This window comes from Psammomys obesus, unplaced genomic scaffold (genome assembly GCF_907164565.1).
Source record: "Psammomys obesus unplaced genomic scaffold, mPsaObe1.curated_primary_1811, whole genome shotgun sequence".
Lineage (NCBI taxonomy): Eukaryota > Metazoa > Chordata > Mammalia > Rodentia > Muridae > Psammomys > Psammomys obesus.
In genome coordinates this window covers 3,755,820-3,768,125 of record NW_026596091.1, presented here as the reverse complement: position 1 = coordinate 3,768,125, position 12,306 = coordinate 3,755,820, and the positions used below count along the sequence as shown (strand labels likewise).

Sequence of the window (12,306 nt, the reverse complement as noted above, 5' to 3'; positions counted from 1 at the left end):
TAAATAAATAAATAAATAAATAAATAAATAAATAAATAAATAAATAATAATAATTCATGTTAGGGCTGGCCTTAGTAGTACAAGACTTTAATACCAGAACCCCTGAGGCAGAGGTAGGATCTTTGTGAGTTACATGCCAACCTGGCCTACAGAGCAGAGTTCCAGGACAGCTGGGGCTATACAGTAAGACCCTGTTTCAAAAAAAAAAAAAAAAAGAAAGAAAGAAAAAGAAAAGAAAAATACACCAAATCATGTTATCCCCTTACTGCAGCTATGGGTCAGAGAGGAAAAAAACTCAGGTTTTCCTACTCCAGACTGACCATCCCAAGCCAACACTCCCCAGTACTGATCTCTATCTGCCCACACCCAGAACTGCTTTATCCTGATGGGATAAGGGGGGCCGCACTCATTACACCATTTTCAAACCCTCCCAAGTTGCTACCACCCATATCCCCATTTGGATAAACAGATGAACAAGCTCCAGGACCTCTCTATTCTCACAGGCAGTAAGGATAAATAAACCCTGTCCAAAATATCAGAATGGAGAAACTGTCCCTGTAGTTTCTTCTAAAACTAAACTGCAATTGCCCTTCAACCTGTGGAGATTAGCTTTCCCCCAGTCCACAGCATAACTACCTAAAATATGTAATTTTAATTTTATTGTATATTAGATCAATGGTACTTTCCTTTTTATTGCTAAGTAGTGTTTCATAGTAGGTACATACTAAACCTTGAATCATTTAACTATAGCTCACGTCTCAAAAAGACAGGAATAGTGAATGGCTCATATCTATAATTCCAGCACTTGAAAGACTGAAACAAGAGGATTGCTTCAAGTTTGTTTGTGTGAAACCCTGTCTCAAAAAGACCAAAACTGAAAAAAGAAAGGAAGACAAGTTAGGCGGAGGAGAAACTGGACACGGAAACGACACAAATTTGCCAGGAATGGTAGCTCCCACCTGGAAGGATAACACAGGAGACTCCTGACTTTAAGGAGCCAGTCTGAGATACACAGCCCGTCTCAAAACACTTGCCTGGACGACAATACGACAGTCTTCAAAGAAGTCTGCACTGGGGACAACTGAAAAATTGTTCCAAATAGATTTTGTTTCACTTGAACTGACCTCTAGCCAAAAGATACAAACAGAAATCCTACAAAATGTTCCCTCACTAAATCCTCTGTCTCTCTGTCTGAATGTCTCTCTCTCTCTTTACCACCCTCCCCAATCGGCCCCCACCAAAATCAATACTGAACCCCGAGTCTCCTCTGATAGCTTCAGTGTCTACACTTCACTGTACCTTTACTCCATGTTCCTAAAGTTGGAGTTGCTGGGAAGATGCACAAAGCAACAGACAGGACAATGGATTCTCAACCCTGGGTCAAAACCAGTCTTTGTTCGGGTCCCTTGTTTGCACTTTCCCATCTACGTAATGCGCAAGACCCCTTCTTCCGGAGGCTCTGGGAGACTCGGGGACGATATCAGTGCCTGACAGGAGGATAGTCTGTTACCTCTCTCCATTCCTCCCCGCTTCCCTAAGCTCATTGTCTGTTCACTCGGCCACAAGTGCTCCTCCCTGGCAAACGGCCGTGGATAACCAGAACACACTCCCATTTCAAACAGAGCAATCACCCTATTCCACCCTGCAAAAAGGAAACCGGCTCAGCCTCCCGACCCAGCCGCCTGCGCGGGAACCTATCTAGGACAGCGCGGCAGCAGGATGGGCTGCTGCTATCATCCCCAGGGTGAATGCCAACACCTAACGGTGTTTGGGGTAACGTCTCCCGACTGACGCCCTTGGAACCCTCGCGGCGACCCAGAGCACTTTCCGATGCACACTCCTGGCTTAACAATCCCCAGGTAGGAAACAGCTTCCCCGGGAGGAGAAAGAGAAGCAAGAATTGCCAAGTCTGGACTCGCCTTCTCCGCGGAAGCCACGCGACAGAGGTAGGGCGCGAGGACCGAGGGGTCCTGGAGTGGGCGGCGCAGGCTGAGGCGCGCACTCACCTTCCGTGCTCCTCTTCGCCTCGTGGTAGCGCTCCCACAGGTAGCGTTTCATGTCGGCAGCGGCCGGGGCAGCCGGGGCGGTGCACAGGCGCCGAGCACAGCAGGCGCGCGGCCGTCCCCGAGCCACAGTCCCGCCGCCGGGCCGCAGCCCCGCCGCCGCCCTCGCCCCGGCCCCGCGGGCCGCCGCGGCCACCGTGGCCATGCTGTCACCGGGCTGCCAGCGGCACGGACAGCCACCTTGGGGAGCCTCCGGCGCGCTCGCCGGCTGTTCCTGCGCCTGTGCGAGGGGCGGCGCGGCCCCAGAGGCAGTCTCGGAGGGGCGGGGCCTCGGAGGGGCAGGAGGCGGAGCCAGGGGCTGGGCCAGGACAGCAAGATGGGCGGGGCCTGGGCGGAGTCAGGGGCGAGGCCTTGGAGAAACGGGGTGGGGCGGGGCCGTCGCCGCCGGGGCTCCAGGCTGGGGCTGCTGCGGTCACTTCCTGACCCGCGAGGCGCTGGGGTGGCGGGGCGGTGGTGCTGAGGCCACATGGACTGGATGATTCGTCTGCGACCGTGTCGCCGCCCGCAGATCTCCACTCTGCCTTCCGTGATGGCCCAATTCTGGTTGCACTGATAATGGACTCACTATGTAGCTCTGCCCTGGTCCCAGTCTCTGGAAGGCGACCTTGCCCCGTGTCAAAGACTTCCGCACTGTGTCCTGGATCTCAGGTGCGTGTCCTGAGACGCAGCCTGGACTCATCCAAACCTGCCTTTTAAAGAGTTGTTGGGCCGAGGTCCCACAAGGTCAAAAGTCGTCTGCAGTACCCTACCCCTGAAGACTCCAGTACGCATAAATTTCTCCTACCGTTCACTTCCTCTGGAAACCTGGATTCCCAGCTGCAGAGAGATCCTTGGAACTGACTGTTAGGCCGCTGCCCACACTAACAGCACGCGTGGTACCTGCGCAGCTCACCTGCTCAACTGCACTTGTTCCAAGCTTTGTAGCTCCACCGATAGCCCACAAACAGTAGCCGCCCCAGCAGGCGCCATTTCTGTATGCACTGAGTCCGATCTGGCTCCTACCTTCCTGAGAAGCACTGGGCCACAGGAATCTCCAAACTGCCCCTGGTGACCGCTGAGGGGGAGGTAAAGTGGGGGGAGTAGCTGGCATTTGTGGAAAAAGGTGGGGAACGTTTTTTTAAGTAGTGGGCTGGAGGAGTCAGATGTTCCATGAAAGATGACACCCAAGCTAGTTCCCGGCAGATAATAGAAACCATTCATGGAAGGCTTGCTGTGTATTTTATCTCGTACGATTTTCTCAACTACCTTGAAAGGTAAGCACCGTGTCTCTCATTTTATACATAACGAAACTGAGGACAACGGAAGTGAAATTGCTTGCGTAAAGTCACCCCGCTGAGTCTCCCTGTCTGCTGGGTGGTAGGGACGAAGGTAGCTAGAAAGTGATCCCTAACTGTTACACGTTAACTTTTTATGAATCACTGATTAAATGGAGGATAATATGCTGCGCAAATAGATATGATATCCAATCCATGAGCTCTGATACTGAAAACATACTTTATGACCTGAAAGCGTTTCAGTTCCTATCTTTTCTTATTTATACTAATAAAAAGTTTTGGTGATAACAATCATCAATTTTGCTTAGATGAAAAAAAAAATTTAATTCAAAATAAACAATAAAAATGTAAAAAAAAGTTAAAATTGGCAAGATTGTTTCTGTATATTTTCCATCAGGTTTGTCCTACTTACAAGAGAAATGTGAATCACTTCAAACCTGCTCTTTTTTTTTTTTTTTTTTTTTTTTTTTACAAAAATTAGGCACAACATTATAAGGAACTAAAAAAACTGAATCCTTAGACCTAGATAGTGACCACTCTTGAATGTTTAAAAGAAAATATCCAATTTAAAAATCCAAAATAGCACTCAGGAGGCAGAGGCAGGCAGATCTCTATGAGCTTGAGGCCAGCCTGGTCTATAAAAGAGTTCCAGGATAGCCAGGGTTGTTACACAAAGAAACTCTGTCTCGAAAAAACTAAACAAAAAATCAAAATAAGTTCCAGGGAGATGGCTTAGTCTGCAAAGAGCTTGGTATGTGCACCAACACCACCATAAAAGCCAGGCGTGACAGCCTGTTCCTATGGCCTCAGCACAGGGAAGGCGGAGACAGGAGAATCCCTGGAACTCCCTGACTAGCCAGGTTGGTAGAATCCATGAACTCCAGGTTCAGTGAGACCTCTGTAAGGGGGAAAGTGTGAGGAAAACACTGACATTGACCTCTGGCCTACACACAAACACATATGGACACACATGTACTCTATACACACACACACACCCCTTCAAAGAGAAATGAGAAAAACTTAATACAAGAGTCCCAAAATTTTTATTCCTTATCAGTATCACTTGAGATCTTCAACCATTTTGATTTTATTTGAGATCTTTTCGGCAATACAGACTTCTGAGGTATGAAGCTGTACTGGGGGCTGTGAAAAAGCCATTTTTCTGATATGAGCTCAGATATGGACTCCCAGGGATTTGCACTAAGAGTTGTTCTCAGGGGTTGATGGTAAATCGCAGTGATTGGGCCATCTCCACTCTCACATTCAGCAGAAAAAAATCTCTGCCTTGAAAGTCCTGCTAAGCCATTCTTTTCACCAAGAGATAACGTCTTAATGGGATAGTCTTTCCTTTTCCTCAAAGTTTGCTTTCTTGGAGCATACCACATTTGAGTATGTTGTGCCTTCTGTTGTGTCTTTTCCTCAGCAGACGTGCACAGAATTGGAGTCAATGTCTTCTTCCCTCTGCCAGGAATATATATTCCTGCTTTATCTAAAACCAAAATCTCTGTGCTTTTAGCTGTCTGCAGCTTACTTATTTTCATACACATTGCAGTGTTCACCGTGTCAGAACTCTGAGCGCTGCAGAAGTCTAACTTCGGCAAGTTCTCCCATAAGAAAAAGCAATTCTTAGTTCCTTCGGGGTATAGCTGGCTCATGCCTTGAGGCCAGCACCTCCTGCCCCGGAACCTCTGGATTTCCCTCAGAAGGCTGCAAAAGATCAGACTTGTCAAGTGGCTATATATTAACACAAGTAATCAAAAAGCCTACTTCTCTTTGAGACATGCAACAGAAACTCACTGTAGTATTCCCTGGATTGAAGCGTGAGAAGAGCCCAGGTGAGTTGACCTTAAATCAAGTGACCTATACAAACAGCCAACTGCCTCCATTATGGCATTATGGCAGAAGCCACCTGACAACAGCTGACCTGCTGGATAGTAGAGAAAAGGGAACGTTAGAATTTTTTAATTACTAACTTTATACACTTAAAAGATTTATGTGCAGGGTGTGGTAGCACACACCTTTAATCACAGCACTCAGGAGGCAGAGGCAGGCAGATCTCTGTAAGTTTGAGGTTAGCCTAGTCTACAGAGAGTTTTAGGACAGCCAGGGCTACACAGAGAAACCCTGTCTCCAAGAAGAAAGATTTATAAAGGTGGCACTGGAATATCATCTGTCATAATACCCTGCCAAAATCATTTCACCTGTGTCTTGCATGAACTAACAGTCAAATACAAATGAGAGGACACTGGGCCTGGAAGAAGGGTAGAAGCTGACTTTGTTTGTTTGTTTTGGTTTTTTGAGACAGGGTTTCTCTGTGTAGCCTTGGCTGTCCCTGACTCGATTTGTAGCAGGCTGGCCTCAAACTCACACAGATCCACCTGCCTCTGTCTCCTGAGTGCTGGGATCACGGCATGCACCACTGTGCCCGGCCAAAGATTCATTTATTATTTATACAGTATTCTGCCTGCATGTATGTCTGCAAACCAGAAGAGAGCACCAGATTTCATTATAGATGGTTGTGAGCCATCATGTGGTTGCTGGGAATTGAATTCAGAAGCTTTGTAAGAACAGCCAGTGCTTTTTTTTTAAATAATATTTTGTTTTTATTTTTATTAATTACATTTTATTCCCTTTGTATCCTACCTGTAGCTCCCTCCCTCTTCTCTACCCATGCCCCTCCCCTAGTCCACTAATAGGGAAGGTCCTCCTCCCCTTCCATCTGACCCTACTCTATCAGGTCTCATCAGGAGTCAGCCAGTGCTCTTAACCTCTGAGCAACTCTCCAGCCCTCAAAAGTTGACTTAACACTCTTCAGAAATGATGATATTGACACTAGAAGGAAGAGATAGAAAAAGAAAGGGGGGGGGGAGATGAGATAAGATCAAAACTATAAGCTAAAAAAGACAACTAAGTGCAACCCAAGCACCTCAGTAAATTCTGGAGAACAGCTCAGGGATAGAATACTTGCCCTGCCAGGCTCTGCACTCCATTCACAACAATAACACACACACACACACACACAGTAGGATTCTGGAGTTGAAATCAAGAAGTTATAACTGATACTACTACTACACTACAAGAATAGAATATGTGAAGATTATTATTGATTATTGGCTATACAACAGATAAAAATCTTACATCCTAGTTCAAATCTTACATCCTAGTTCAGTTTCCCAACTTGACTATTGTATCGTGGTTGCATGGTGGAATGTCCTTGCACCTAGAAGACATGCTTGGAAGTATGCAGAGACAGAACTGTCATATCTGTAACCAACATTCCCTTGGTTTTTTGTTTGTTTGTTTTGTTTTGTTTTTCAAGACAGGATTTCTCTGTGTAGCCTCAGCTGTCCTGGACTCTGTAGACCAGGCTGGCCTTGAACTCACAGAGATCCACCTGCCTCTGCCTCCCAAGTGCTGGGATTAAAGGCATGCACTACCACTGCCTGGCCTGCAACCAACTTTCAGTGATTCAGAAGTGTATGTGTATGTATGTATGTATGTATACAGCATAAATGTGGTGTTAAAAGTGTTAAAAGCTTCAGAAACCCAAACTAGAATTTGCAGGCCATGTGTTTCAGGAAGGAAGACAGCCCCCTCCAGTCCAAGGGTCTACTCTTCAAAGGACAGAGAGACCTGGGGCAGCATAAAAAGATCTGGAGAAGAGAGGGCATTCATACCTAAGTCAAAACTAAAATGTATGGGCTGTCCAGGTTACTCGCTAACTTTTGGATCAAAGGATCTACTTCTGTTAGCAGAGGGCTCTGGCTGAGGTGAGGATTTTGAAATTAAATAGGAAAAAAACTGACTCTCCCTCCTGGCACCATTAATTTCTTCTTCTGAACCTGACCTACAAGGCTGGCATTTCCTTTTAAAGAGAAAGCTCAATGAGAGGGAGGTAGCGTTGTGTTCATCTGTCATTCTTCATCCAAAATAAACTGTTCAGTACAGAGAGCTCAGCATACACAATGGGAAATAAAAGCCGCATTTCTATTCTTTTCTCACACTGCAATGTTTTCTCAATAGCGAATCTGCAGCATTTATCAAAGAGTGATGAGATTGCTGCTACAGAGTGAGCTCAGAACATAGATTGCAGGAGGCCTGTGTCAGCTGGCATGGGATCTACAGCTAAGGTTTTTACTGGAAACTGGAGCTATTAATACCCTGAACAAAAGAGATTCAATTTAGTAATAAGTGCCTCACAAAAGTTATCATGAGATGGAAGATGCAGAATCCATCACCTTCCTACAGATGTGACATTTCAATACTTAAACTCTAATACCAACGTAAGAAGGAAGATGCCAGGACACACAAGCTAGCAATCATCATTGTTCATACATTGTCTAAAACAGAATCTGAAAAGTCAAGTAAAAATAATTGCTTTTAACGGGAAAAAGAATTATTTTAGTTGTTTCTTTCATCGTTAGCTTGCAGCAGCGCCATCGTTTCTGTGGGGACACCCAGGACACACTGTAATATACCCAGGGGTATCCTGTTTTATTCATGAAGCCCCCCAATACAGCTAGTATGATAACAGAAAAAAAAATAAATCCCAAGTACCCTGTTCCTAAAAATTCTCAGTCTGTTTGAGAAGTCAGAAATGCACACAGTGGAAACAAGACTAATGGGAAAGGGACGTTGAACTCTGTGTGTCTCCAACCCAAAGTATGATTTAGGATGATTATGTTAGAGATCTCAGTGAAAGCTATTCCAGAGGAATGACTCTTGCTGACACTCACTGCCCTGGCTCTCAGTTGTTCTGATGGTCACATCACAAATCTTGTCCTGGTGTGGGACCTGTCAGACTCTCATACCCTCCTCATGCCCTCCCCCACTGCTTCTGCACACTGACCACAAAGACCTTTCTGGTTCCTTCCAGCCTCAAATATTCTTTTCCTGCTGCCTATAGAGCTCTTCCCAGTCCTGGACCTTCCTTACTAAGAAACTCTTCCTCCTGACCCTTCAGTCCCAGCATCACTTCCTGAGGAGCATCCCCTGCCTGCCCATCCTCCAGAGGAGGATTTCCCAGAATACCCTTTTCCTGACTATACTGAAGGTGTTCTATATTACTACAGCTATGTGTCAGCTGTAGTCTTCAAGCAGCCTGCACCTTCTAAGCTAAACAACTGTGTGCTTAGTTCTCCCAAAAGGCAAGCTTTGCTCAAGGCCCAGCTGGTCTCTATCTTGCTCGTTGCCGTCTCCCAGCCACAAAAACAGAAACTGACATGTAAGAGGCACAGTAAATGCTTGTGGAATGAATTATTAATAATAACTAAACAATTGAAAGAACTGTCGGATGAGAACATAAGAAGTAATTAGCACTCAAATCTCTGCAGTACCCATACTTGCTTTTCTTTTTCACTTTGTGGACAGGGTTTCATGTAGTCCAGGCTGATCTCAGACCCTCTGAGGAACTGAGGATGACCTTGGACTATAGATGTATCCCACATACTGAGTTTATGCAGAGCTGGGATGGAACCAAGACCTTTCTAAAGAGAGAAGGTAAATCAGAATCAGCTAAGGTATTTCCCGCCTCATGTGTGAGCTTGGTTGACAAATACAATGGTGGTGAAGAGAAATCAACATGGAGTTGGAGAGATGGCTCAGAGGCTAAGAGCACAGGCTGCTCTTCCAGAGGACCCGGGTACAATTCCCAGAAACCACATGGCAGCTCACAACTGTTTGTAAGTCACACCCTCACACAGACATATGTGCAGGCAAGACACTAATGTACATGAAGTGAAAATAAATTATTGAAAAAATACAGACAATAATAATGATAATAATAATGACAAACAAGTAAATACTTAATTAGGAATAAGGAACTATGTTAGGTACCAAGTAAAGCTTACTAGGTAAAATAAAATGTATAGGAAGGTTTAAAGAAGAAGAGCTGAGATAAGTTACATAAGATGAACAGGGAATTCTTCTCTGGGACACTGTTGGACAATCCTACAAAAAGGACCAAGGAGATTTTCTTTCTCTTTTAGATTGTCAATTAGATGCTGCTGTCTGGTGGTGACTGCAACAGATAAAACCTGGCTTTCACACAAGTTTGTCCCTTCCATGGGACAGAGGCATCAGAGCTGGTAAGGCACTGCCAACAGGACAGTGACTTGAACTGACTTCTCTGACACAGTCCTGTTGTTGGTTCCTTATGCAGTCTGCTCGCAGGGTTACACTTTGATCGGTTAAACACAACTGATGCCAAAAAGACAGTCTCTGACATTACCCTTCTACAGGGTTCTCACAGTAAGGTGCTGGTACACAGCCCAGCCAGGGGCGCCTATGGCTCATCTTACTAAACAAGACTATGTTAATCGGAATGTCAAAGAATTTTCCTCATTAACTTTGTCTCTTAAGCCGAGTGTGGTGGCTCAGGCCTTTAGTTCCAGTATTCTATATGAGCAGAACTATATGAGTTTAAGGATATCCAGGGCTACACAGAAAAACTATGCTTCAAAAAAAACCAGGACAGGGTTTCTCTGTGTAGCCTTGGCTATCCTGGAACTAGTTCTGTAGACCAGGCTGGCCTTAAACTCACAGAGATCTGACAGCCTCTGCCTCCCAAGTACAGGGATTAAAGGTGTACACCACCACTGCCCACTAAAACTTTTGTCTCTTAATGTTCCCCCATAAAGTTGCAATCAAGGAGACCAAGGGTCAACTTCTGAACTCCCACTGCTAATGAAAAGTGTCTCAAGCTCTTAAGATAAATCATCAATTTTGCTTATTGCTATGATGAAGCTGCCAAGAGTTCTTTGCCTATCTGCTTCCTCTCATAAGGGCAAAACAGCCCTGGTCATTTTCCTAACGCCAGTAGGAATTACAGCACAGCTAACAGCCTCACTTTTTGTCTAATACACATGCCACTTCCCTCACACAGCACAGTCCAGGGACACATGCTCTCGTCACAGGGCTCCTACTTCCTGAGTCTGTGCCATCAGTTACTCCATCCTCCTCTGAGGCCCTCTAACTGCTGCTCCTCGCTCATTACTCTTTTGTTAGCTTGAAGCAGTTAGTCTGCCCCAAACTCCTAACAGTCGTTAGGGTGACCTTTCTGGGAGGTGAGGATGAAAAAGTAGGAGTTAGAGCCATGACTACTAGGTAATAAAGACAATGAAGTTTCAAGATGGCTGGCTTCTTCCTCACCCTCCTGACCTGAACAGCTTTTTCAAAAAGGCCTTATTGCCCTGTTCTTATACCAATGGGGCCTGCAACATAAGTTCAAGGCCAGATCAGAACATGTCTACACAACAGTGATGGCTCACTCAGTCATCATCCTTTCTTCAAATTGAACAAACCCTAAAATAGTAAAGGAAGACCCTTCAGAGACTTTAAAAGCTCCCAGCCCTAAAAAAGAGGCTGAGCTTCAGTTCCAGAGTCTGTCCATCTCCCAAACACACAAACACCCCACACACCTCACCCCCAAAAATCTCCCACCCACCACTCTCACCTCTTCCCCCTCTGGTCTGCTATATGTCTCTTCGTGCAGGTTATATGTGTGTGTTCCCTCACCTAATAAAAGCCTTTCTTCAATTGATGGAAAAAAGAAAAAGAAATTGGATCATACAGCACTGAAAATGGACTGCAAATTTGAGACATTTTGTACAGACTTATTTCAGGAGTAACAATGCTGTGCTGACACCATTACGGACGCCTACTTTCAGAAGTAAGTGGATGTCTTTTACTTCCAATGTAGGGTAGAGACACAGACTGTCATAGAACAGACCTTGCGGAGAAATCGGACTACACAATACCAATTCCTCTTCCAAATATTTTCTCTATTTTTCAAATCTGCATTTTTCAGTTTTAGACAAAACACTTCACCACCCTCAGCCTGTCCGCCTGGAAAGGTGCTGTTCGTTCACTGGAGGTCTCATGCTCTTGAGGGTTCTCATGAAGGCAAGGCAAGCACTCCTATAGCACTGAACTACAACCCTAATCCCTGGGTTTTGTTTGCTTGTGTGTTTGTTTTTGAGACAAGTTCTCACTATATATCTCACATTGTTTTTGAAGCTTCAGTTCTCCAGTTCCCATCTTGAAAATGCTGGGATTGTAGGAGAGGATTAGCATCCTGGCTAGAAAACAATGGAAAGTGAATAGATGACAGCAAAAACTGAAGGAGCACGGCCAATAAGATGGCTCGTATTTCTGAATGCTTGGACCCAGCTGTTAAACTGTCTGGTAGGACTAGAGGTGTGGCCTTCTTAGATGAGTGCGTCACTAGGGGTGGGCTTTGAGATTTCAAAAGCCCAAACCAGGCCCAGTCTCTCTCTTTGTCTCAAACTTGTGAATCAGATGCAAGCTCTCAGCTACTCAACTGCAGTGCCGGCCTCCTATCATGCTTCCTATCATGATGGTCACAGACAAACCCTCTGAAACTGTGAGCACACCTCTAATCAAATGTGTTCTTTCATAAGACCAAGGAGTCTCTTTGAAGCAAAAGAAACGTAACTAAGACAGCAGGTGAAGACTTGCTGCGAAGTCTGCCAACCTGAGTTCAATCATCCGAACCCACACAGAACTAACAAGAGAACTAACTCCTGCAACATGTCCTGTAACCTCCACACACAGATAGTGGCACACACATACACACACACAATATATGCAATTTAAAATTTTGTTTTTAAAAATAGTATGTATGTAGAACAGGAGTTGCTTCAATGAAGCCATTTTTAAGATAAACCCATGGCAGCTCAGTCTCCAAGTGGGTTCCATTGTAATGGGAACAGGGACTGTCTCTGACATGAACTCAGTGGTTGGCTCTTTGATCACCTACCCCTGAGGGGGGAGCAGCCTTACCAGTCCACAGAGGAAGACAATGCAGCCACTCCTGATGGATCTGATAGACTAAGATAAGAAGGAAGGAGAGGAGGACCTCCCCTATCAGTGGACTGAGGAAGGGGCATAGGAGGAGGAGAGGGAGGGTAAGATTGGAAGGAGATGAGGGAGGGGGCTACAGCTGGGAT

At 45.4% G+C, this 12,306-nt stretch overlaps 2 protein-coding genes and 1 long non-coding RNA gene across 7 annotated transcripts in view; 1 reads left to right on the top strand and 2 right to left on the bottom strand.

The window, feature by feature from the left end:
* Window positions 1–2,315, bottom strand: part of Nt5dc3 (5'-nucleotidase domain containing 3) — a 61,301-nt gene extending 58,986 nt beyond the window's left edge. Inside the window, exon 1 of the mRNA XM_055627754.1 lies at window positions 2,007–2,315. Within this exon, the coding sequence (XP_055483729.1) occupies window positions 2,007–2,208 (202 nt within the window). The 5' untranslated portion in view covers window positions 2,209–2,315. The remainder of the gene's footprint in view (window positions 1–2,006) is intronic.
* Window positions 2,316–2,322: 7 nt separating this feature from the next.
* The window catches only part of LOC129691609 (uncharacterized), a 30,666-nt gene continuing 20,682 nt past the window's right edge, over window positions 2,323–12,306 (top strand). Inside the window, exons 1-2 of the long non-coding RNA XR_008722509.1 lie at window positions 2,323–3,316; window positions 10,830–11,006. This is a non-coding gene — a long non-coding RNA (uncharacterized LOC129691609). The remainder of the gene's footprint in view (window positions 3,317–10,829; window positions 11,007–12,306) is intronic.
* Window positions 4,364–12,306, bottom strand: part of LOC129691605 (tetratricopeptide repeat protein 41-like) — a 47,962-nt gene continuing 40,019 nt past the window's right edge. For all 5 annotated transcript variants that reach the window (XM_055627747.1, XM_055627751.1, XM_055627750.1 and 2 more), the window contains 2 exons: window positions 5,135–5,264; window positions 4,364–5,044 (listed from right to left, as the gene is read on the bottom strand). In XM_055627747.1, coding sequence (XP_055483722.1) covers window positions 4,381–5,044; window positions 5,135–5,264 — 794 coding nt within the window. In that variant the 3' untranslated portion in view covers window positions 4,364–4,380. The remainder of the gene's footprint in view (window positions 5,045–5,134; window positions 5,265–12,306) is intronic.